Below are 23,763 nucleotides of genomic sequence, written 5' to 3'. Positions count from 1 at the left end.
TCTGTGGAGGACAAAAATTCCTTCTACAAATGTATCAATAACAAAAGAAGGGTCAGGAAGAATCTCCATCCTTTACTGGATGCAAGAGAAACAATAGTGATAAGGGACAAGGATGAGGCTGATGTGCTTAATGCCTTCTTTGCCTCAGTCTTCAGTAGTAAGGTAAGATATTCCCTGGGTATTCAACCTCACAAGCCAGTAGATGGGAGGAAGGATGGAAGAAAGCTCCCTTGATTCAAGAGGAAATGATTAGAGACCTACTATGCAAATTAGATATTCATAAGTCCGTGGGGCCGGATGAGATTTACCCAAGGGTATTAAGGGAGCTGGCTGTCTTTCAAGGAGCGGCTGCTGGAGTTGTTTAGCCTTGAGAAGAAGAGGCTGAAGGGAGACCTTATTGCTCTCTACGACTACTTAAAAGGAGGTTGTAGAGACGTGGGTGTTGGTGTATTCTCCTAAGTGATAGGACAAGAGGGAATGGCCTTAATCTGCATCAGGGGAAGTTTAGATTGGGCATTAGGAAAAAATTCTTCACAAAAAGGCTTATCAAGCACTGGAACAGGCTGCTGAGAGAAGTGGTTGAGTCACCATCCCTGGAGGGGTTTAAAAGGCAGGTAGATGAGGTGCTTGGGGACATGATTTCGTAGTGGACAGGTACGGTTGGAGCTGATGATCCCAAAGGTCTTTTCCAACCTAATGATGCTATGATTCTAACTATTTTAACATCATTTAATCTGAAAGTATTCTTAAGAGGAAAAGCAGACTCTACAAACAGGGTAAAAATGATAGCTGTTTTCATCTTCAAAACAAGTGAGTGAACACTGCAGTAGCTATCTGCTAATTCTGATGTAAGCAGTTGAACTACAGATGCAAATGGGACATCTAATAGCCATTTGTTAAAGAGAGTAAAGGGTTTTTTTTCTTGTTGCATCATTATATTACATAGAAAAAGACAGATCTTTTATGATGACAGGACCTTAATTGAGAGTCAAGTTCTTATCTGCAGGAGAGAAGATGAATCTGAACAAGAAAACTATACTGTTAAAACAAAGTAATTTTTTTTTTTAATTTATCTTTCTTTTGTTCTTCAAACAGTGGAAGCTCTACATTTGGGAACACTGATGGCAGCACATGGGTATTTCTTTCCAATCTCAGACCATGTTCTAACACTAAAGGATGATGGCACCTTTTATCGATTCCAGGTAAATGTTTTCAATATGTTCTTGACTTTTGGAGATGAAGGCTTATATTAGAGGCCTTACACAAAGTTCAAACTTCAAGCATATTTCATTTCTTATATAACCTGGTAAATGGTGGCAATTTTCCTTAAAACAAATAACAGTAGAAGGATTTTATTTAGAAATTAAGTCAGCAAAGTGTTAAGATGATAGTGACCATTTTGATCCCTGGAAAAATTGTGATAATGCTAGGCATGGAAGTATCTCTCAGGAATTAAATTAATGTTGTATTTTGGAAATATAGTAAATGAAATCAAATTATTTTATTGACTATATCTAACACAGCCTTATTTGGAAAGGGGAAGGTATTTCACTTCTTAATCCAACAGCAGAAATCTGATAATAAAAATACAAAAGGTAATAGTTATATTCTTTCTTATGTGAGGATTTCCTTATTGGAAACAGAACAGTATTGGAACAGTGTGTATTCTTCAAAGAAATCCAGACAGATTTCTACATTGATCTGTCAGTCTGCAACATGCAGATCCTTCAGAACAAGCTGGAAGGATGTGTATGCATACATATAACTATACCTACATGTATGTTATTCAGATACCTACATTTTTTTTTTTTAATGTATTAGATTTCAGACTAAGAGACTGGGGAGCAGGAGTGTTGCTTTTATGATAATGAATAGCCAGCTAGAATTTTGCAGAGCAATAACAGCTATGACTGGTAACAAATATGATTGTGTAGTATCTGATTACATATTCTACAAAAGAAGTTATCTTTCCTTGCCGTGTGCCACCTTTGACAATGGTGATTGTGTTCTATACTGCTTTTCCTATTAGATGGTGTTCCTGGTAGGTGTCACTAACAGCTCCTCCAAGATCTTCCGTATTTGTTTCTTCAAAATGATGTGATGATTACCACTATGAAATTGCTGATTTGAATATGACAATTTTGTAATCGTGCTCTGTTAGTTCTAGCTGTGTTAAATACTTATAGAAAAATAATGTTTGGCAAAACAAAGTAATTTCTCTTCAAGATATGCAAGTCTAAACTTTGTCTTAAACATTGTTTAAATAAGAAGCCATCAAGAATAAAATAAAACTGAGATTGTGGTCTTTAAAATACAGAAGAAAACTGTGATGCAGTGGAGACCAATCATAGCCTCAAACATTTTATTAGATTAATTGCTGTACAATACTTTCATTAATATTTTGGCTTGAGTTCTATAGATGACATAAGGGAAGAGAAAGTTTGGGTCTAAACCAAAATCTTGGAGTGAATATGATTAAATGTGTACAGCTCAGTCTGGCAAGAAAGAGAATTATTATAGCATACATACATACAGTATTACCATATTTTCATATGTATGAAATCCTGTGAGTCATACAATGCAAAAAACCTGTCCTTCAGTGGGACAATTCGTTACATGTGTATATAAGTAATACAAAAAGCAGTCACTCCAAGCCTCCTTTCCTGAATACACAGTTACCTTTGATCCTGGAGAGAGGATTTGAGGGAAAAGTTTCCTTTTCATGATGCTTCATCATCTCAGCATTCAGTATAAAGAGAGGGATGGCACATTGGTGAAGGGTCTTAGTGCAGAGGGAGAGGCATCAATGTGGCTATGAGGTAAGCAGAAAATGGAAAGAAATCATGGAGTGCTTGAGCCTCTAGTTCTTGGTTTGTCTCTGCATGAGCAGCAGCCAGAAGGACAAATATTTGAGGACTTCATTTTACAGAGACTAGAACTTATTTATAGGAGTGCTAGTCATTGAATTCTGCACAGCTGCTGGCCTTCTTCTGTCTCAAATATGGGAAATAAGCGCAACTGCTAGCATGATAATTTGACTGAAGAGAAGTATAGATTAGAGTTAGCTCCACTGTGAACAACTGAGAGTACTGCAGCTACGTTGCTATGGGCTTTCTTCAGACAGGTCTACAGCCTGCATGTTTGGACATGAAGCTTCAGTGAGGGTTAGGCTGTAAAATTATATCAGTCAATTTACCTAAGTTAAGAATTTGACTCTTATTTGACGTGCATGTGAATTAAGATTATTTCCTCGAGTGTTGCTCAGTATGTATCTTGTATGTATGTATATATCAAGTATGTACTTGGTTGCTTGCTGCTCTGTGGTACCTTTTGCATTGCTATTCCTATGCTAACAATGTTAAAACAATGCAATTTTAGCTGTTAATGTATAGCATGAGAAAAAATCCGTAGTGGTATCATACTGTTAACTGGAGTTGTAACAGCAAAAGTTAGTCATTACAGTTCTACGTTCCTCACCAAAATAAGGCTAATATAAAATCTGTTACTGAAGCTGTTAACTTTGAAAATGAAGGCAACATATCCAATGGAGAGGAAAGTTTGATTACAAATGTGTGAAATTTGTACTGGAAGATTTGTTCAGGTGCTTTGGAAATAGAACCCCCTTAATATTGCACAAGAGTCACAAATTTCCTGGTATTTAAGTAGAAAGAGAAACCTATGCACCTGGCAGCACTGAAAAGTTCATAAGTCATCCCTGTAGAGAAATCTCTATCTGCAATACAAAGACCTGACCTACAAAAAACAGGCTAGCTACAATAATGTTCTCCATGCACTTAATTTTTTGTTTTCCAATGGGTGGTGCCTTCCCTTCTGATGGTAAAATTACTTCCAGTTTGTTTTAAACAACCTTCTGTTATGCAGAAATAGCTAAAAGCAGTGGAGCTTGTGCTTCATTTATTCAAATAGCCTTTTACAGGCAAAACTGTAAAATCATTGGTATATCTGCTTTTTTAAATAATATGAACTTGCAAATAAAAAAAATAAAAAAAAAATCAATCTAGATCATTCTTTGACCTACTCAGGTGTAATTAGGTTACTTTCTGTGATAACAATTTAATTACAAGGAGATGGATTTAAATATTAATTGCCTTAATCAGAGAGGAAATTTCTCATTAGTCTCAATAAGGCAAAGCAGAAAATTCAGTGACAGTGATACTTTCTGAACTATCCTGAACAGCTGCATTGCCTTTTCCTGATGCCTTAAGCCTGGGACGAAAGGAGCTGAATCCTGCTAACCACCTTCCTCTCCTCATCCTGTATGAGGGGCCCAAATAAGAAAAGCAAGGTGCATCTTGAAGAGCAGATCTTCCTGAGGCCAGGGATTACTCACTGAGACCTTTCATTCATGTCCATGTGAGTGATAATATATCCAATCTGACAAGGAATGCCTGACTCATCCTCTCCACTGGTAAACTTTTATAATAGTCTCTCAGGGAAAGATATGTTGATTTCTTCTACAAGCTGCATGTGCGTAGTAAGTATGTCAATGTCCATAGTGGAAAATAAAGTTTTCTTATATCACTTGTCTTTAAACAAACTCTTAGGATACTTGAGGCTAGTGACAATCACACTTCCATTTTTTTTTTCTTACTAGATTAATTTGTGATTTAACATAAATTAATTTTCAGAGGTGACATTTAGGTTCTGCTCTTGTTTTGTAACTTGTGAAATGGAAGGCATAAATAGCTGAGAAAAAGTGTGAAAATGGGAACAGTTTCCTGTGAAAGTGTGTATTTGGTGAAAATAGCAGCAAAACTCATGGATTTTGGCAAGAAGGTTTCACCTGTGATGTCTTCTCGCTTTCTCGACGGACCCATTTAACCTCTCTCACCTTGTTTTCCCATGCCTAAACTGGGGGTAATGATATATAAGAATCACTGTAAAGATCTTGGAATATCTTTGCTGCAAAATAATGTAAAACAGGAAATAGTGTGGATCCTGGTGTCTCAGATGGAATTACATTGCTTCCTGCTTTGCCCTGCTCAGCTACCTACCTCTTGGCTCAGTCTTGGGACAGCATCTGGCTGTTCTGAATACAGAGGCTGTGACTGAACATCACAATCCTCCAGCTACTCTCCAGGGCCTTGATAGATCATCTGCCATGCCTTGAGGAAAGGATTTTGTTGAAAGCCAGATTTTAGAAATAAAAATGGAGCAGGTTATCTTATCCAGCATTTGGGAGATTTTCTTTGGCAGTTGCAGATGCAAGGACTAATTTATTGTGTCTTCAGCTCAGGCCCAGCATATTCAGGTTCTGTTTAGGTTTCAGCTCATCCTCTTTCCTGATTAGAACAAAGGAGTCTCAGAGCCAAAATCTTTATCATTTCCAACATCCTCAACCTCTTTTTTAATAATTCTGAGATAACCGTAGAGCAATACTTGCTGGCATCCTTTCTCCAAGGGCTTGGCATTGCTAGACAAGTAATTTTATGGTTTACCAGAAGATCATTTGAGTCAACTGCAATGAATGTAAAACTGAATGCCCGTGAATTCTGCCATATATCATGCAAGGCATTTGACATCCTGTATAACTATTTTTTAGCAAAGTCTTGATTTCTGTTGTTTATAAAGACTCCCTGGAGCCTGTGAGAAGAATAGCAGTAATATGCAAAGAAGTTTTATGAGTGACTTGAATATTCCTCCCTCATCCCAATAATTAGATTTTAAAAGATTTCATGGAGTGGAGGAACCTCAGGAACAACCATTTTTTTCTTATTACTATCAACAAGGGGTTGCTGAAAGATGCTTAATAATTTCCCTCCACAGCAGTACAGTTTAATGCATAGAAATTAATCATGTTTTATAAAAGCTGATGGTAAACACTGATTTTTACAAGTGGCTGTTGCATTAGCTCAGATATTATTATTGATTAGTTTTATGGTAGGGCCAAAGCAGATCTATTTGTTTTATCACAGGATTGCTCACAATGCATAGCAGCAGCTGCTGCCAATTTGGTTAGTGTGGAATATGTGCTGTATTACAATTTTTTTTTCATATAACTTTATTAACTAGTGCATTAAGGATTTCTGTGTTAGACTAACACTATTAGTCTATAATGCAAAAGAACCAGTATGCATTCGTGTGTGCAAAACCAGTTTTCCATCAATGGCACAAAGATCCTCGGAACAGTGTGTTTTGTTCTAACTGCTTAAATGGCTCTATGATCTCATGTGCAGTGCTAGGTAAGCCTTATTTCTCTAGCTGCTGACTGGTACTGGCTGCTTATTCAAATTAAAGATACAATTAAACAAAGTGCCTTAAAAATGTACTGATAAAAACTGGCAACATTATTTCTTCCTAGGCTGATAAACAGTACTTGACTTTCCCCAAACCGTTCTACCACCCACCTTCCTTCCGGCTATAAGTGGGATGTCATGGCAAAATGACAAATGTTCTCTGTTTAATACTTGTTCATAATGAACTGCTTCGCATTTCCTTCTGAGGAAAACTAAAAATTCTTAAGTATGATAATTCTTTCAGCTTTCCTACATTTCACAAAGAAAAAAACCCTTGATATTTCATAATCTTCTCTTTGAAAATGGTAGTGTTGAGGTACAGCATGTTATATACCATGTCCATAACTCTCCTGGGGAAAATCTTCAGTTAGGTAGGGGTTCTAGATCATGAAACAAGTCATGTAGATTGCATAATGTTTGTGCTATAGGAATACATGATATTGCAAGGGATGTTATAATTCTTCTACTGTGTAGTCGGGATATATGAGTTGTAAGAAGTAGTTAAACCAAGCTTTGTTTGAATAGTCCCATTATAAAGAAGGTCATTTATATGGGCAGAGCCTCCTTGCATTGCTGTGGGAGTTTTTTTAACAGACAGATGAGAGCAGGCAGCTTTCTTCTTTGCACACACCTCCTATTCTCATTCCTGACCTCATCCTGTGAGACCAGGGTTCTTCTTATCAGACTTTTCTGTCTTTCTAATCTTTCCTTGTCAAACAAGGCAAAAATTCTTCCTCCAGTCTTCATGGATAGCTTCTCTAGCAAGTTCTTCTAAGGGACTATTAAATATCTGGACTGTGAAATCGTGTGGAGTCTTTTAAAAGAGAAGTGAAAAGATGTAAACTCAGCACATACATTATAGTCATTTGTTACATGATTGAACTAATTGAAATTTGTAACATCTGAAGGACAAAGTAGACTTTAGGAAATCACAGTTTTGGAGTCAAAGATTCCAGGGATTTCTGTCTCAGACCTTGCACAAGCTTGATGTTAATTTGCCTGATTGCAGAGCTTGGGACATTAAATCTGTGCACAGCTAGGAGCCCATGAGACACTGGGGCTGAGGAGGACTGCAGCCGAGTGCAGTGGGGATGCACTCAGAGTATGCCCCTGAAGAATGGACAAAGGTAAAGGGGCTGTTGAGTGCACTCAAGGACCAGCCTGAACAGGCAGCCTTGATACACGTTTGCCCCAAATCGGAATGTATTATTCTGATAACTGAATTCCACTGTCATGGAGGCCTTGTGATGAGGATTCTCCCTGGGTCTTTTCTCAGCCAGGAGTGATGTTGCTTGAGATTTACTTTTGTTGCTTTGATTTATCAAGGGGTATTCCAGTTTCTCCACTGTGCATAAGACATGGTGAAGTAGGTTAAGATCAGAACTTTATGGCTGTTGATACCAAACCATTAGGCAAGAAAATGTGGAATACACCATTGGGAAAATGTCAGTGATTTTAACTGTACACAAGTTATTTTTAATGGGTTTTCTCCAGATAATCACAGCGTTGCAAAAACCCTTTAATCAGAACCTGATTTTTTTATCATGTTTCCTTCTCAGTGTCTAGGCTTTTTAAAGATGTTTCTTGATTTTTATTTTACTTTCTTTCTCTTTAAGTCTTAAATTATGGCCCTTACCACTATTTATCGTGCTGGGTTTTAGGAGAATTTTCGATGTCTCTGCACCCAGACAATGCCATTTCCTGCTTTGAAAGTGAATAATAGTTATCTACTATTTGAATACAACTTTATCAGCTGCTGTAGCTGCTTTTTAGCACATATCTTATGGTGATACCATAATTATTCACTTGTTGGTAAGGAAGAAATGTAGAACTTTGCCTTGGTTAAAATTCGTAGCATCTACTGTTTATTTCTCATCTAAAAGGGGATTTACACTGCCAGAGACGTACTATGTTTTTGAAAAATCTGAATTTTAGTTACCTTCAGAAATTGATAGTGTGTTACAATTGTTCAATCTAAACACTAAATCTGGAAAGACTGGAATACAGAAAATTTCAGCTTTTCCCCTTTCCTGAAAAAGCTAATCTTCCCTTTGCTGTAGGTTTCTGAGGCTCCTCTGCCTTAAGTTTTTTTTTTTTTAATTAACTGCCCATGTTTCAAAAGCTAATTGAATGAATTTGTTTGTTGTTTTTCTGTATAATTTGCTCTTCAGATAACTTGCACTCCTTTAGACAGCATGCAGATAATCCAATACTTTTGATAAATCTTGCCAGCTACATACTAGATACTATTGAGAGTTAGAGATAGGGGGAAAAGAGAAGTATCATAGCAAAAAATTTGTTGCAATATTTACACATGCATATCTCTCACAGTGCTGAGGAATCAGGAGTCATTCTTAGTTAGGTGAAGCTTTTTTGTTTTCTACAAATAAACACACTTTACTCACATGAGAAAAATAATAATTCCTTAAGCGTACTGTGCTGAATTTCATCAGGCCTCTAAACTGAAACCTCTGACCTCATATAAATATTTCTCTCCCTGGTTTTCTTTCCTGTATTTTGCCCTGTAGTCTTATCTTCACGTTGAAATTAAGTTTGGGAATGTTTGAAAAGCTGATTGCAGGCAGGCATGAACTTTGTTCTCACTGGGAGCCAGCTGGCCGGAGGCCAGGTCTGACCACATTGCGGTGTTTGAGCTGATGAGTTGTACTTCTCAGCAGGTCCCATTAAATGCATCCAAGCACCATGCAGGCAGGGTCACAGCTTGCAATTCTTGTGCCTGCCCAGTTCAGAGCATCAGCAAGGAAAGCTTGCACCTGTATTTTGTTCCCTAGGCAGAAAGACTGTTATCTGAACACAATCTCCCTCCTTCTGATGAATCAAACAAGGAGGACATTTATAATAATGGTCTTCTGTACTTATCAGTGCTAACAGTTATGTGAACCCCTTTCTCATATTGTAATGTTTGCCTTTTGCTGAGGTTTCTTTTTGGCATCTTATAACACATTTTCGGAACTGTTTATTACGATGTATCATGTGCTTTCCTAATTCATGTTCTATTTTAAATTTTCTGCTTTTACATGCAGAGGCAAGGTGGTGCAGGGAGGCTTGGACTCATCCTTAGTAGCATACACTTCAATTTGTGCTTTTTCCATGATTTCTTTCTCATATTTAGTTGACTGAAAATTGCCAGTGTGTTTACACTGGTCTATCATTTTCTCTCTGAAGGTATTTGGTTGCTTAGTATGGTCTCATTCAATATCTGCAATATCTCTTCTGTCTCCTTGTCCCTCATTTACTTTCCCAAGAGATCTTCTCTGCTTTTCCTCTCAGAGAAAAGCCTGCTGGCCCTCACGTTGCTGTGCTCGTCTTTGCAGATTACCAATCTCATCCTGCAGTCACTTTCTCCCCAAGTACTACGTACCTGCAGAGTCTTGGTCAGATATTCTCTAATGGAACAAAATCTTTTCTATCTATTCCCTCAAAAGTTTCATTTTGCTTTGGAAAGGGAAAAATGTCCTTGGTGTGTTTTCACACTTCTCAGCACTGATCTGAGTCCCTCTGTTAGAAGCGGGTCCTGCCATTGGGACACACCTTTTCATCCTCCAGAAAAGCCTTGTACACCTCTGCCTCCTAGTGAAATAAAAAGACATTTCACAAGATTGAAGATCTTGCCTCCTTTACAATATTCTGTATAACACTCACATTCCCTCATCTACTGATGTGCGAGTCCCGATAGAAGTTTAATGTATTGGTTTAGCTTAATACCGGAACACATAATATCAGATTTATCCTTGATTGATATAATTTATTTGAGTTCATCTCAGAAATATTTCTTGCAGTATTCCTGCTGGCCAAAGGTTAGCTTTTCATTTATTTATGAAACACCAATTCTCTTGCATCATAAGCAAGTAGTCTTGAATATACTGTATTTCCTTATAGCCCGATGTGAAATGAATGCCAAAAGCAATTTTGGGATTTGCTCAAAATCAGAGGATGGAGTTTGTTTTTTTTAATCTCAGTTGTGATGAGTGTGTATGTAATTTGTCAAGAGAAATCCTAAGTATGTATGAGAAGTTTTAATATGCAGCTTGCAGCACATATACCCACAACTGGAAGAATCTTTGTATCTCTGCTTCTGTAAAGGCTCCTCCCCTGCACCTGTCTCCAGTTGTCTACCATAACTGCAACTCTTCCTCCCACTCAGATAAAATCTAAGCCCCAGCCAGTTTCAGCTCAGGAGCTGCCTAAGCAGATATGGGGTTTTTTTGTACTTAGTAACACCTACTGCATCCTTGAACCTGCAAACAGAGGTTAAAGTTACTGTTAGCAGGTAAGTGATGTAGTTCTCTTTTTCTCTTGGGCCCCTCCCAAGCTACACTTCATGCTTTTAAGGAAGGACTGTTCTCCCTCTTTGAGTCTGAAAACTATATTTAAATAATGGTGACTGTATGTGTCATAAAATTTACATTGTTAAATTACTTTTATAGCTTCTTGCTTCTCCAGGATTGGCTGAGTGCTGCCATTCCTCATGTAGGGGTTCCTCTTCCTTCCATTTGTGCTTATACTGGTTACTTTGATTTTAGTGGCACTGTGAAGGAATTGTTGATAGAAGAATGACTTATTGCTGCTCCATTACTGAGCACAAAGCAGCTTAAATGAAACACAACTTAGCCTTTGAAGTGAGCTTGTGACAGTTTCTTTTTTTTTCCATTAACTCATTGCTATTGCTTGATAAATATCAAGTTCTAAATCCCGCTGATTAAAGTTGATGGTTCACTGTTACAATAGAGAGGTTTTTCACAATATATATTTAACCTGCCAGTAGGTCTGAATGTGTCGCTCCTTCACCCCCATTGGCTTCCATATTAACATTAGAACAATTTTGAGATAAGTGGGCAGCAAAAGAGGTTTCTAGTTTTGCAGCCAGGAGATCTTTGAGAGAATCCAGTAAGAAACAGGGAGTAAAGCAGAAGTTTTTCCCAAGGAAGCACTAGTGTTTTGAAATACCGCTCAGACTAGTCCACATGTTTAATATTGGTTACTTCAACTGCTCAAATAATATAGAAACCTCTGTATGTGTGTGTGTATATGTGTGAATGTGTTGTGTATAACATACTATAATCCTTTACATTCAAACAAATAGTTACCGTTTAAAAATAAATTTATTTGTATGAAAAATGTCTTTATGGCCTTCTTCATTTGGCAGAAATTAATTGTTTTAACAATAATTTTAGCACAGTTTCAGTAAGCATAGTATTGAACTAGTTATTGATACTTTTATTGGCTTTCCGTTAAAAAATCACATTTTAAATCACAATCAGTAAAGAATTAGAAAGAAATAAACTTCAACAAATTAAAAGAACTTTAATAATTTCCTGAAAACAGGTAGTGTTCAGTGGCATATTTAAACAAATAAATCCTAGGAAAGAGTATTGAATATTAATATGTACTAATGAAAACACAAGATCAGGAACCGAAAGTACCCTGAAGTATCTTCTGTCTTTTCGCTTTCTAAAACTGATTCTTCAGGACATGTAGGAGGTGTGTTTCTAGGGAAGATAAAAAAGACAGCCTCACTTCCTAACCTTGTGGGCTTTGTTCCCCTAACTTAAAGAATAAAAAGAAAACTTTGTTTTTCCTTTTCCATGCCATTCTATCATTAGTGGAATAAACAAGTGTACAAAAGTGATTTTCTGTTTTGATGCCTATTTCAAAATAGTCATCTTAACAATATAATAGATCTACCAAATTTGTAAATTAACTCTGAAAACCAGTATCAATCCAAGGACTGTATAATGCTGGCATTGTCTAACTTGAGTTCCCTACTTTTTTTGTTTTGTCTACAGACACCCTATTTTTGGCCATCAAATTGCTGGGAGCCGGAAAACACAGACTATGGTCAGTATAGAAATCTTTCCTATTTCTTTTGGTAACTTTGTATTATATGAATGAACATGTCATTGCAGTCTGTCTTGTTTAATCACTTTGCTGTTAAAAACATAATCACGTCATGCAGTTCCTCTGCAAGAATTGCCAATATTGAAATTAATATGCTGTTCCTTTTTCCAAAGTTTTTAAAAAGTTTATTAAAGTCAGATTTGGATTTCATGTGAGGGAAAAAAAGGTCTCAAAACTCGTAAAAAAACCCACCTTGCCATTTACATCTTCTGTTTGCTTACAGTGACAAAGTCTCAGTGAAGAAAGGGACACTTTATTAATGGTTGTGCAATAGTTATTCTCAGATTTACACTCAAAAATGTGCCTAGTTTAGATATTGTATTTCTAATATACACCATGTGGAAAAGTATCTGTTATAGAAACTACTATGGTTCTAATATGACCTGTATTAGAAAATAACTTCTTTATTTGCCTGCTTCTTGGGGTTTTATTCATAAATTATACATTGCAATTACTAGTGTGTGCTTAAACAAGAAAATCTGAACATAATAAGTAGTAAATTATTACAAAATAAATCAAAAAATTATAACCCAAACTAGGCGCTTCTGTGCACCAAATAGTGACTAATTTTTATGGAAAATGGATTCCCTATGAGCAATCTCCTGTTCATTCTAATCTAAACTGTAAGTACTCAACTCATCTGAAGACAAGGTCACTTATTTATGTAACTAAGCATGTATATGATAGCTTACCTGTTCAAAAACTCAAACTTTGAAAGTGTCTCTTTACAGCTTTTTGGAAATTTAAATGTGTGTTCACTTGTAATGGATTCAGTCTTAGCCCTTGGGATCTGAAGTCCGCAGGGGTATATGTGTCAAATAGATGCTTTTTTCATTTCCACAGCAGACACAATTTAATTTCATATATATTGCTAAATAAAACAATTTCAAGCTGAGACACTCAGCAGAGCTGAGTTCCTTCAAGGCAGAGTTTGAAAATGGTGGCAGTTTCCTCATCCTATAGATGAAGAAAAATGTTCATCTAGCCTTAACATACTGAGATTTGAAGATGTCCAGCAAGTAGGTATTGAAAGCTGCAAAGGAGGACTAATTGATAGCATGTCTGACTGATTCGCCTCTCTATATGATTAGTAGCTGAAGGAGAAATTCTTGATTTACCACTTATTACAGTGTTTTTTCTTTCCTTGAAAGTGTTGTTTTTCTCAGAGGGGCACTTCAGTATAGTCTCCTAATATATTAAAGATCAGAGAGTAATTTGCTGTGGTTTTAAGAGATATGGATTTGATCAGTTATAATGTGTATTACATTACATGCAGAATTTTAATAAATAACTATATATTTAACAGATCTGAACTTGAGATCAGACTGAGACAGTTTCTATTAGAGTAAGCCCAAAGGAGGGCCACAAAGATGATCAGAGGGCTAAAGCACCTCACCTGTGAGGACAGTCTGAGAGAGTTGGACTTGAAGGCTCCAGTATTATAGCGGCCTTCCAGTATTTAAAGAGGTCCTCCAGGAAAGGCCATTTTATCAGGGAGTGTAGTGATAGGATGGGGGGTAATGGTTTTAAACTGAAAGAGGGTAGATTTGGAATAAATATTAGGAAGAATTTTTTCAATGTGAGGGCAGTGAGGCACTGGAACAGGTTCCCCAGAGAAGTTGTGGAAGCCTCATCCTTGGAGGTGTTCAAGGCCGAGCTGGATGAGGCTTTGAGCAGCCTGATGTAGTGGAAAGCATCCATGTCCATGGCAGGGAGATTGGAACTAGATGAACTTTAAGGTTCCTTCTAAACCAAACCAATGGGTCCAGCCCTGTTCAGTGTCTTTATCAGTGACCTGGATGAAGGCGTTGAGTGCACCCTCAGCAAGTTTGCGGACGACACTAAGCTGGGAGGAAGTGTGGATCTGCTGGAGGGTAGGGAGACTCTGGAAAGGGATCTAAACAGGCTGGACTGCTGGGCTGAGGCCAATGGCATGAGGTTCAACAAGGCCAAATGCCGGGTCCTGCACTTGGGGCACAACAACCCTATGCAGCGCTACAGACTGGGGGAAGAGTGGCTGGAGAGCTGTACAGAGGAGAAGGACCTGGGGGTAATGGTTGACAGCCGACTGAACATGAGCCAGCAATGTGCCCAGGTGGCCAAGAAGGCCAATGGCATCTTGGCTTGTATCAGAAATGGTGTGACCAGCAGGTCCAGGGAGGTGATTCTCCCTCTGTACTCTCGGCACTGGTGAGACTGCACCTTGAGTACTGTGTTCAGTTCTGGACCCCTCACCACAAGAAGGATGTTGAGGCTCTGGAGCATGTCCAGAGAAGAGCAACAAAGCTGGTGAGGGGGCTGGAGAACAAGTCTTATGAGGAGCGGCTGAGAGAGCTGGGGTTGTTTAGCCTGGAGAAGAGGAGGCTGAGGGGAGACCTTATTACTCTCTACAACTACCTGAAAGGAGGTTGGGGAGAGGAGGGAGCTGGCCTCTTCTCCCAAGTGACTGAGGACAGGACAAGGGGGAATGGCCTGAAGCTCTGCCAGGGGAGGTTCAGGCTGGATATCAGAAAAAAATTCTTCACAGAAAGAGTCATTGGGCACTGGAACAGGCTGCCCAGGGAGGTGGTCAAGTCGCCTTCCCTGGAGGTGTTTAAGGAACGGGTTGATGAAGTGCTTAGGGACATGGTTTAAGGGAGTGTTAGGAATGGTTGGACTCGATGATCCAGTGGGTCCTTTCCAACCTGGTGATTCTATGATTCTATGATAATATCCTTTAATCCAAATTAGGAGACACGCACTTTCTGGTCACAGCTGATCACTGGGCTGGACATTGAATTACATACCTTTGTCAGTGTATAGCAAACTTACATAATCTGTCCAGATTTTCCATGTCAAAAATACAGAATTAAACTTGGGATCACTTTCTTCATGCAGGAAGGTGCCTTTGTTGAACTGTAAACATCTGGGAGCTTTCAAGATTTAAGTATAAAACCTGTAAAATATGTTCTAGTTGGTGAATTTACACTGTTTTATCACAGAGGGCTGAAGAATGGGAAAATCTGCACCCAGACATCTCATTGGTCCTTGGGTCATGACCCAAAGATTCAAGCCTTTATGAATTCTGCTCTCAGCTCCTCCATGCACCAGTGTCACAGCATTGCACTAGGTCTGCCTAAGGTGGCCATGTTGCCAGAATTGGCTAATGCTAGAGCATTCACAGGAAGATAAATTTTTAAGCCAACTTTTCAGTAGTGTTCTTAGGTTAGCACATTCCCAGTCCCAGAAATTAGCATTTGCTTTGTGGACAGAGGATTTTTTTCCAATACCTTTCTGTGAATATAGGGAGGGTAGATAAAGAGAGCACTGAATACAGCTGTTTGTGAAAAGGATCACATAACTGTTCTAAACAGTGGTCATCAGAGGAATGCAGAAAGATCAAACAGATAATATTCAAGAACACAAAATAAATCTAAAGGAGGATGAAATGCATCCCAGAGTCCTGAGGGAACTGGCAGATGTGGTTGTCAAGCCACTCTCCATGATGTTTGAAAAGTCGTAGCAGTCAGGAGAAGTCCCTGGTGACCGGAAGAAGGGTAACATTGTGCCCATTTTTAAAAAGGGTAGAAAAGATGACCCTGAGAACTACTGACCTGTCAGCCTCACCTCTGTGCCTGGGAAGATCATGGAACAGACCCTCCTAGAAGCTATGCTAAAGCACATGGAGGACATGGAGGTAATTAATGGCAACCAGCATGGCTTCCCCAGAGCCAAGTCCTGTATGACCAACTTGACTTTCTGTGATGGGGTAACCACAGCAGTGGATATGGGTAAACCAATGGATGTGATCTATCTAGACTTCTGTAAAGCCTTTGACACAGTCCCCCACAACATCCTTCTCTCTAAATTGGAGAGATACAGATTTGATGGGAAGATGGTAAGGTGGATAAGAAACTAGTTGGATGGTCATATTCAAAGAGTAGTGGTCAATTGCTCAAAGTCCAGAAGGGGATCCATGATGAGTGGTGTCCCTCAGGGGTCCGTACTGGGACCGGTGCTGTTTAATATCTTCATCAATGATATTGACAGTGAGATTGAGTGCACCCTCAGCAAGTTTGCGGATGACATCAAGCTGAGTGGTGTAATTGCCACACCGGAAGAATGGGATGTCATCCACAGGGACCTGGACAGGCTGGAGAAGTAGGCCTGTGTGAACCTCATGAGGTTCAACAAGGCTGAGTGTAAGGTCCTGCACCTGGGTTGCAGCAATCCCCATTTTCAGTACACAGTGGGAGATGATGTGATTGAGTGCAGCCCTGCAGAGAAGGACCTGGGGGTGCTGGTTGATGAGAAGCTCAACATGAGCTGGCAATGTGCGCTCACAGCCCAGGAGGCCAACCATATCCTGGGCTGCATCAAAAGGAGCGTGGCCAGCAGGGTGAGGGAAGTGGTTGTGCCGCTCTATTCCTCTCTTATGAGACCTCATCTGGAATACTGTGTCCAGTTCTGGAATCCTCAATGTAAGAAGGATATGGAGCTGTTGGAATGGGTCCAGAGGAAGGCTACAAAGATGTTTGGAAGGCTGGAGCACCTTCCATATGAGAACAGGCCGAGAGAGTTGGGCTTGTTCAGCCTGGAGAAGAGAAGGCTCCGAGGAGACATTTATAGCGACCTTCCAGTACCTGAAGGGGCTACAAGAAAGCTGGAGAGGGGCTATTCATAAAGGCTTGTGGGGATAGGATGAGGGGGAATGGGTATAAACTGGAGAGGGGCAGATTTAGGCTAGACGTTAGGAAGAATTTCTTTGCCATGAGAGCAGTGAGAAACTGGAACAGGTTGCCAAGGGAAGTTGTGGCTGCCCCTTCCCTGGACGTGTTCAAAGCCAGGTTGGATGGGGCCTTGGGCAGCCTGGTCTAGTGGGAGGTGTCCCTGCCCATGGCAGAGGGGGTGGAACTGGATGATCTTTAAGGTCCCTTCTAACCCTAACTATTCTATGATCCTATGATTAAAGAATAAATTTCACATAAAATCCATTCCAAAAAGGTTCTGCAATTTTTCAAAGTAAACCTATTACTTCACAGAAAATATAGTAAATAAAATTCATGCACAGATATGCAAATACATTTCTTGCTTGTCATGTATTATGGTGCTGTGCAGTACTTCCATTTTCATGGTCTTGTCCTGAACAAGCTTGAAACTGCATCTCCTAAAATTAATATCTGTGGAAGGCATTAGGAGTCTCTCAAGGCCATCAAGAAGTAGGCTTTCTCTATAATCTTCCTTTCTCAAACCACTTTCTTTGGCACTGACCTAATTTTACAAGTCTTTGAAAAAACACTAGAATTTTATTTTAATTTAAAAACTACACTCAGCCATTTACCATTACTCACCCATTGCTGGGCTACTGTCCAGAATGGAACATACTGCCAGGAAAATAATTAATCTTAAACTAGAAATTAAATGAGAGTGAGATGCTGCACGTGTTAGTTTATTACCAGAGCTAACTCAGAATTGAATAATCTTTATATCTTTATAAAATATGTTAATAAATTCTCTAAGATATGATTTCTTGTTTCTTGTGAGCTTAAAATAACAAATAGTTTCATTAAAAAAAATGAAAAAATCCCATGAAAAAAGAATACTCCAAAATGTCGAGAAACTGCAGACCCCTACTCATAATAAAGCTTGTCATCGTTTAGCCCTAGCCTGGCTAAATTTCGGCAGCTAAAACCTTGTAGGTGGACTCCCAGATGCTTTCCCCCACATCCCCAGGGAAAGAGAAGAGGGAAATGAGAGGAAAAAGTATAGTGGGTTGGAAACTAAAACTACAGCTTTAATGAAATAATAATTATGGTAATAACAACGATAAAGTAATAAAATATATGAGATTGCATCCCTACCAGTTGATGTCTGTACACCACAAATACGGTAGAGCAGACACAAGGGAATGGGTCCACAGCTAGGAGGGAGCTGGACTCAGGAAATGGATTCAGGAATGCATGGATTGGGGATCAGGAGCAATCAGACAGACAAGGTCCTCACTGGATGTAGGCATTTGCAGCAGAGAGGGCGACTCCTGTGATCTCTCTGTACCCAGCATGACGTATATGGGATGGAATACTCTGTTGGTCAGTTCAAGGTCACCTGCCCTATTTGCCCCTCCTCAGAGGTGCAGCCCTTTTTTGCAAGCGCAGGAATGGCCTTTTTTGCTATAAGAATAAGCATAAGCATTGGCCTTTTTTCATACCAGTGCCCTGAGTTATCACTTTGGGAGAAGAACACTGTCAGAAAAACATGCAGTTAGCTTTCAGAGAATTAAGTTACTTACAGCAACTGAGTTAGAGTCACAACACTAATTTAGCTCAAATCACATCGAAGCTCTAGTGTAGCACTATGTCTTGGTGCCTAAAAGCGGGCTTGGATTAATTTATTGTATATCAAAGTGGAATTATGTAGCCTTCGGTTCTGGTTGCAACTATCAAAATATTGACCTGAAATAAGCTATTAACAAAACCTGTTAATTTTCACAAGGTGCTGAATATCTCATTGTCTTTTTCTTAAAAATCATGCTGCAATATATCTCAAGAGACATACCTCAAATTGCAGACAGTTTTTAAAAAGGCAAATTCTTAGCTTCCATCTGTTGAAGATACCCATTTTAATGCTGTACATCATGGATTCAGCCCAGGCAGGACATGTTGTTTTGTGCAGAATCCCAATGGTTTCAGTGGGATTTTACTAATTAAAAGGATGATGATGATGATGATGCCAGTGTATTTCAAATAACTTTCTGTTTCCTGTCAGTTAAATCATGTTCCTGAATTATGATTTCGTTTTGTGACACATAGAATTGGATGTCAGTTCAGAAAACTGGCTCTGGAAATGAACACAGCAAATGGCTGAGCATGCAATCTGCACCTTCTCTTTTCTTACAGATGAAATTTTGTAACTAACAGAATTTTTTCTGGGAAATTCAAAACAATTCTTGTAATTAAGAATTAATTATATATAGAATTAATCAAATAGACTCTTACAGCCCATTGCATCTCAAAAACGGGAAATGTATTGCTACAAATGAAATTGTTATTCCATGTGCATTTGGCCTCAATTCTCGTAGGACCCAACAGGTTCGCTTGGAGGTTTAGTGACTCAAGGCTGTTTTAAATTTGAGAAATTAATTTCCTTACAGTTCTTTTGTTTGAATAACCTAAATAAATACAAAAGCTTAGGGGAAAATTCTATTCACAAGAAACCAGAAATTATTTCTCTGTTTGAAATGCTCAACGCTAAGTATAAGCAATCTAAAGAGCATAGTTGTGACAATGCAAGAGGCTTGTAAGAATTTCAAACATATAAGATATGAAGAACTAGTAACATCTACTAATTTCCTTTTGTGCACTTTTGGTAATGTTTAGACTCAACAGTGTCTGTGTCATACAGGCCTTTCCTTACAATTAACTGCATATTTAAAAAGGGAGTATCTTCACAGGAGAGACACAATAAAATTTTGGAAATGCCAGAATCACTTATAGTGTTAAGGAGGTTTGGACTAATACTAGTAGACAACATTCAACTGCATCTCTATAGTGTCAGGAGGTTGCTGTTTCAGCCTTGTAGTTTTATGCGTATGCATTTCTACCAGAGGAGTTAAAAATGATTGCAGAATCTTGGTAGGTTATGGAGAACTTAGTAAATAATTTTTTGCTCTTAGTAAATAATTGACAATGCAACAGGAGCTTAAGAGCAAATGACCATGTGATCTGTAAATTATACTAAATGAGACTATATTTCTATGTATTCAAAGCAAATTCTTAAATTCCGCTGCCATGAAAAAAGAGCAGGTGTCAAAGGTGTACATATTTTCAGTAGCCTTCCAGGTAAAATCATACACTCTAAAGGCAGTCTTCTAGGAAACTAAAGCATTTATGGGGGAGGCAAGGTGGGGAAAGCGTTAATTGATTTCTTCCTTTGAAAGTGTAAGCTCCCTATCTCCCTATCTAGATAAGTGCTGCCTGTAAACTTATATAGCACTGCAATAAATATTCATGACTCTGTTGTACAGTCTGAGTTACAGTAAAATACAGAAACCATCTACTATTGATACGTAAAGTTGCCGTCTCATAGCTGTTCTCCAGCAATTTTATGAAAGCAAAAGACTATCCTTTTCAAATTTCTTGATGGTCAGCCAACAAGCCATCCATACAAAGCTTCCTTCCTAATACCTTCTTATCATTTAAGAATAAAGTGACGGAGACCTCTCTGTGTTCAGCCTCTGGTGCTCCATTCTGAACATGAGCCATCGCACCTGGCTCATCTGCTCTGCCAAACTTGTAGTCATACTAGAGTATATAGTCCACAAAAAGTAATTGCAATCATGTATCATGTTTTTTGCATATTGAAAATTTTCGTATAATTTTCTCTCTAGAGTATGTTGACTACTTATTTTACATTTGTTGCCTAGCTTCAAATCCCTCTATGAAAATTTGATTATTTCAGGGGTTTTCTCTCTCATTCATCTTGCTGCAGCATTTTCCATGGAGTAACTGGCTAGAATGAGAATTGTACGGAGGATGCGTGATATTCTTTCTTTGCCCAAATGCTCGGGCTGGATTGCCTTGGCAACAGCTTATTAGTAAGCGATTTGTTTTTGAGAAATATTAAGCCCTATTGCTTACCTGAACTGCTGGAAAACTGCATGTGCTCAGCATCTCTGGAAATTAATCCATAAATATGACTCAGTAGCTTAGAGCAAAACTGGTAGTGGAGTAGCATTTCTTCTTATATAAATTGTCAAATATGAATAGAAATTCATTTGTTAAAATTTATGCCATGAGAATGAGGAGAAATTTACCCATACAGTGTAAATAGTTTCTGGAGAGCTCTTCAGTTCTATAACCTTGACTCTTGATGCCCAATTCCCATTTTTTCAATAGATAATGTCAGCCAGAATACGTCAGCAACGACTCCTACAAGCAAACCTCTGAGGTCCTTAATAGAAATCCCTCCTTTAAGGACCTGTCTCAATATGCCTCAAAATTTACTGGATTTCTAGGTGTAGTAAGAAACAGACTCTTTCCACCATAATTAACTAATGTACTAAAATGCTGCTAAGACTGGGTTGTGGTCCTTTAAGAGAATTGCTTTGAGAAACTACGTATAGAGAACATATTGACTAAGATCTTGGTGGCAGGACTAAGTGAATACAGCCTATGAAGAAGAATAGTTCCTCAAGAAAATGCGTCTGAGGCCAGTACTTGCTATGCATAAGATTTAATCCGGGCAAAACCAAATCAAATGAACTTTAGGAAAGAGACTTCTATTAGCAGAAAGATAGACGAGGTGACCTACAAGGTTTTTTTACACTCTGAATTTGTATCTCATTATATTTCTCTGCAGAGCTACTTACTTCACCTACTAGGAACTATCTTTGCCATATAAATGACGAAAAGTATGTCTCCCTTCAACAAGCATGTCCTGAGTTTTGTTCTGATCCTTGCTGATTTTTACACTGACAAACCATGACAGCGAGGGCTCTGTAAGTAGGAGGCATTTCCTGAAAATGCTTTTCAATCAGTTCAACACTTCAGAGCTTCATACTTACCTGAATTTTTCTTTTACTTTCCATGTATGTGTAATTTATTTCAATAATACTTGGAACATGGAAAATGTGTTCGGCCAATGCATTTGTATGAACGCGTATGAAAAGATCCCTGAACAAAGTACATGTTTTCTGCAGCGTTATTTAAAAAGCATTACTTTAATAGCATCCATAATCTGCATCCAGGTCCACTATAAACAGAGATAAAATTTCTTATCAGAATAAATTCTGAGATTTATAAACACAATTCAGAATTTTCAGAATTGCTTTCAAATTGTTGAGTAAACTAAATAGGTTTGCCTGTTTCATTATCAAAATGGAAATTACAGCTTTCAGGCCATGAGGGTTGAAGGGACAACAACTGCTTTTTTCTACAGTCATGTACTGCGTTGCCACTCATAGACCTTTGGCAGATAGGTACTAAGAAATTGCTGTCTTTGTCAAGCAACAGGCACATTCTGATGCCATCCCTGTTGCTGATTTTTGCAGTTTAGAAGAAAATACTTTCCATCTTCTGACATCCTCAATCTTGCCTTTGATTTCACATACCCTATGTGGTTTCAGTGCAAAATCAGTGTATCTGGATTTGTTGCACCTCCTCTTCGTGGAAGCTTAATAGCAAATGCATTTGAGTCCTCTTTAAATCTGAGAACATTAAAAAGACATAGCAAGAGATTTTTTTTTAGTGCCAAAGCAGGATGTTAAGTTCTTGCATTCAATCTGAAAGCATTCTGATGGCACCAAGTATGAAATAATTCAATGGATACAATTTAAATTAGATTTGACAATATGGTATTATTCATCTGATTCCATAGTTTGTCTAGCCTGGGTGAGATGTCTTCTGCATCCCTTTTTGTTACCCTGGAGGACTTTCCCAAGCCAACATCATCTGGGGACTTCAGTGTGTTGAAGATGAATCTGCCATTTTCTAATTCTTGATCTCTCTGATAGTTTGAAATTTGATTCCTTTCTTCCCCTTGGTTTATGTAAGAAAGTCTTCTACCCTTCTATATCTATAATGAAATTGCATTCCTTAAATGTTACAGAAATAGTGTGATCAGAGAGTAAAAAGTAGAGAAAGGGAGACGTGTTTTAGAATTTACAGTTTTGGCCATTTGTCAATTTAATGCACATAAACTATCATGGTCTTCCTTCTAACTTGCTGTTACTAGCATTTCCTAAAGAATGTAGTTTGTCTGTAGATAGATGATGCTGATTGGTGAACCAGTTGTCCACCTCAATGTTGTCATTTTTTTACAAGCTAAGTGAAACTCAATAGGTGTTGCAAAAAGCAAAAATTATTATGAGACAGAGGTGACGGAGAGATGGTATAAATAGCCCTAGAATTCCTGATGATTAAATAAGATAGCTGATTTCATTTTCTCTACCCATTAGTCATGTTCTGTCCTGATTGCCCAGTAATTCTCCAGCTGACACAGGCACTCGTATATGGAACAAGAACTTCTCTCTGCCCACAGGGCACTTTGAAATCCTTAGAACTTTCAGTACTTTCTGGGATTTTTGCTCTTTAAATACTGACTAGGCATGTACACTGGACACTAAAACCAGAATTTTGACTCACAGAGAGTATCAATTTAATCCGGCCTCAGTGGAGATAATGAGTGTTCACTGAAAGTTATGCCCACCATCTAGGTCTGAATCAAGCTTCAACACCACTGGCACTGGGACAATTATGTAAAGAGTTTAAGTTTGTGTACATGATGGTGGATGTGTAGGTGGCACTGTCTGTGGTCTTCAGAGGACCAGTTGTACTTCCATTGAATTTAGCTGAGAATTTTTCTCTGCTGTAGTGAGAGGGAAGATTTAGCCCTGTTTAGCAACAAGCTTAAATTCCCCTCTTTAATTTTTGCATGGAAGCTCTGATTTTTCAGTAAGTGTGAGTAATATGTGTCTTCAATCCAGCTTCTCAATTCTAGAATAAAACCTGTAATTATCGCTATGATCTTATTTAAAGAAAAAAAAGTCTGTAGGGGTTTCTTATGAGCTTCAAGTATACCTCAGAAGTCAAGTATCGGAAAAACATATACC

At 38.4% G+C, this 23,763-nt stretch overlaps 1 protein-coding gene across 13 annotated transcripts in view; it reads left to right on the top strand.

Annotated features, from left to right (window-relative positions):
• Positions 1-23,763, top strand: part of RGS7 (regulator of G protein signaling 7) — a 233,986-nt gene that overhangs the window by 149,130 nt on the left and 61,093 nt on the right. For all 13 annotated transcript variants that reach the window (XR_008449132.1, XM_054062702.1, XM_054062704.1 and 10 more), the window contains 2 exons: positions 1,096-1,202; positions 12,065-12,116. Coding sequence is in view for 12 of the 13 variants with exons in the window: in XM_054062702.1 (XP_053918677.1) it covers positions 1,096-1,202; positions 12,065-12,116 (159 nt within the window). In the remaining variant the exon portion in view is untranslated. The remainder of the gene's footprint in view (positions 1-1,095; positions 1,203-12,064; positions 12,117-23,763) is intronic.

This window comes from Cuculus canorus, chromosome 3 (assembly GCF_017976375.1).
Source record: "Cuculus canorus isolate bCucCan1 chromosome 3, bCucCan1.pri, whole genome shotgun sequence".
In the NCBI taxonomy this organism is placed as follows: domain Eukaryota; kingdom Metazoa; phylum Chordata; class Aves; order Cuculiformes; family Cuculidae; genus Cuculus; species Cuculus canorus.
The sequence above is the reverse complement of the archived record's forward strand: the minus strand, read 5'-3'. Positions and strand labels throughout refer to the sequence as shown.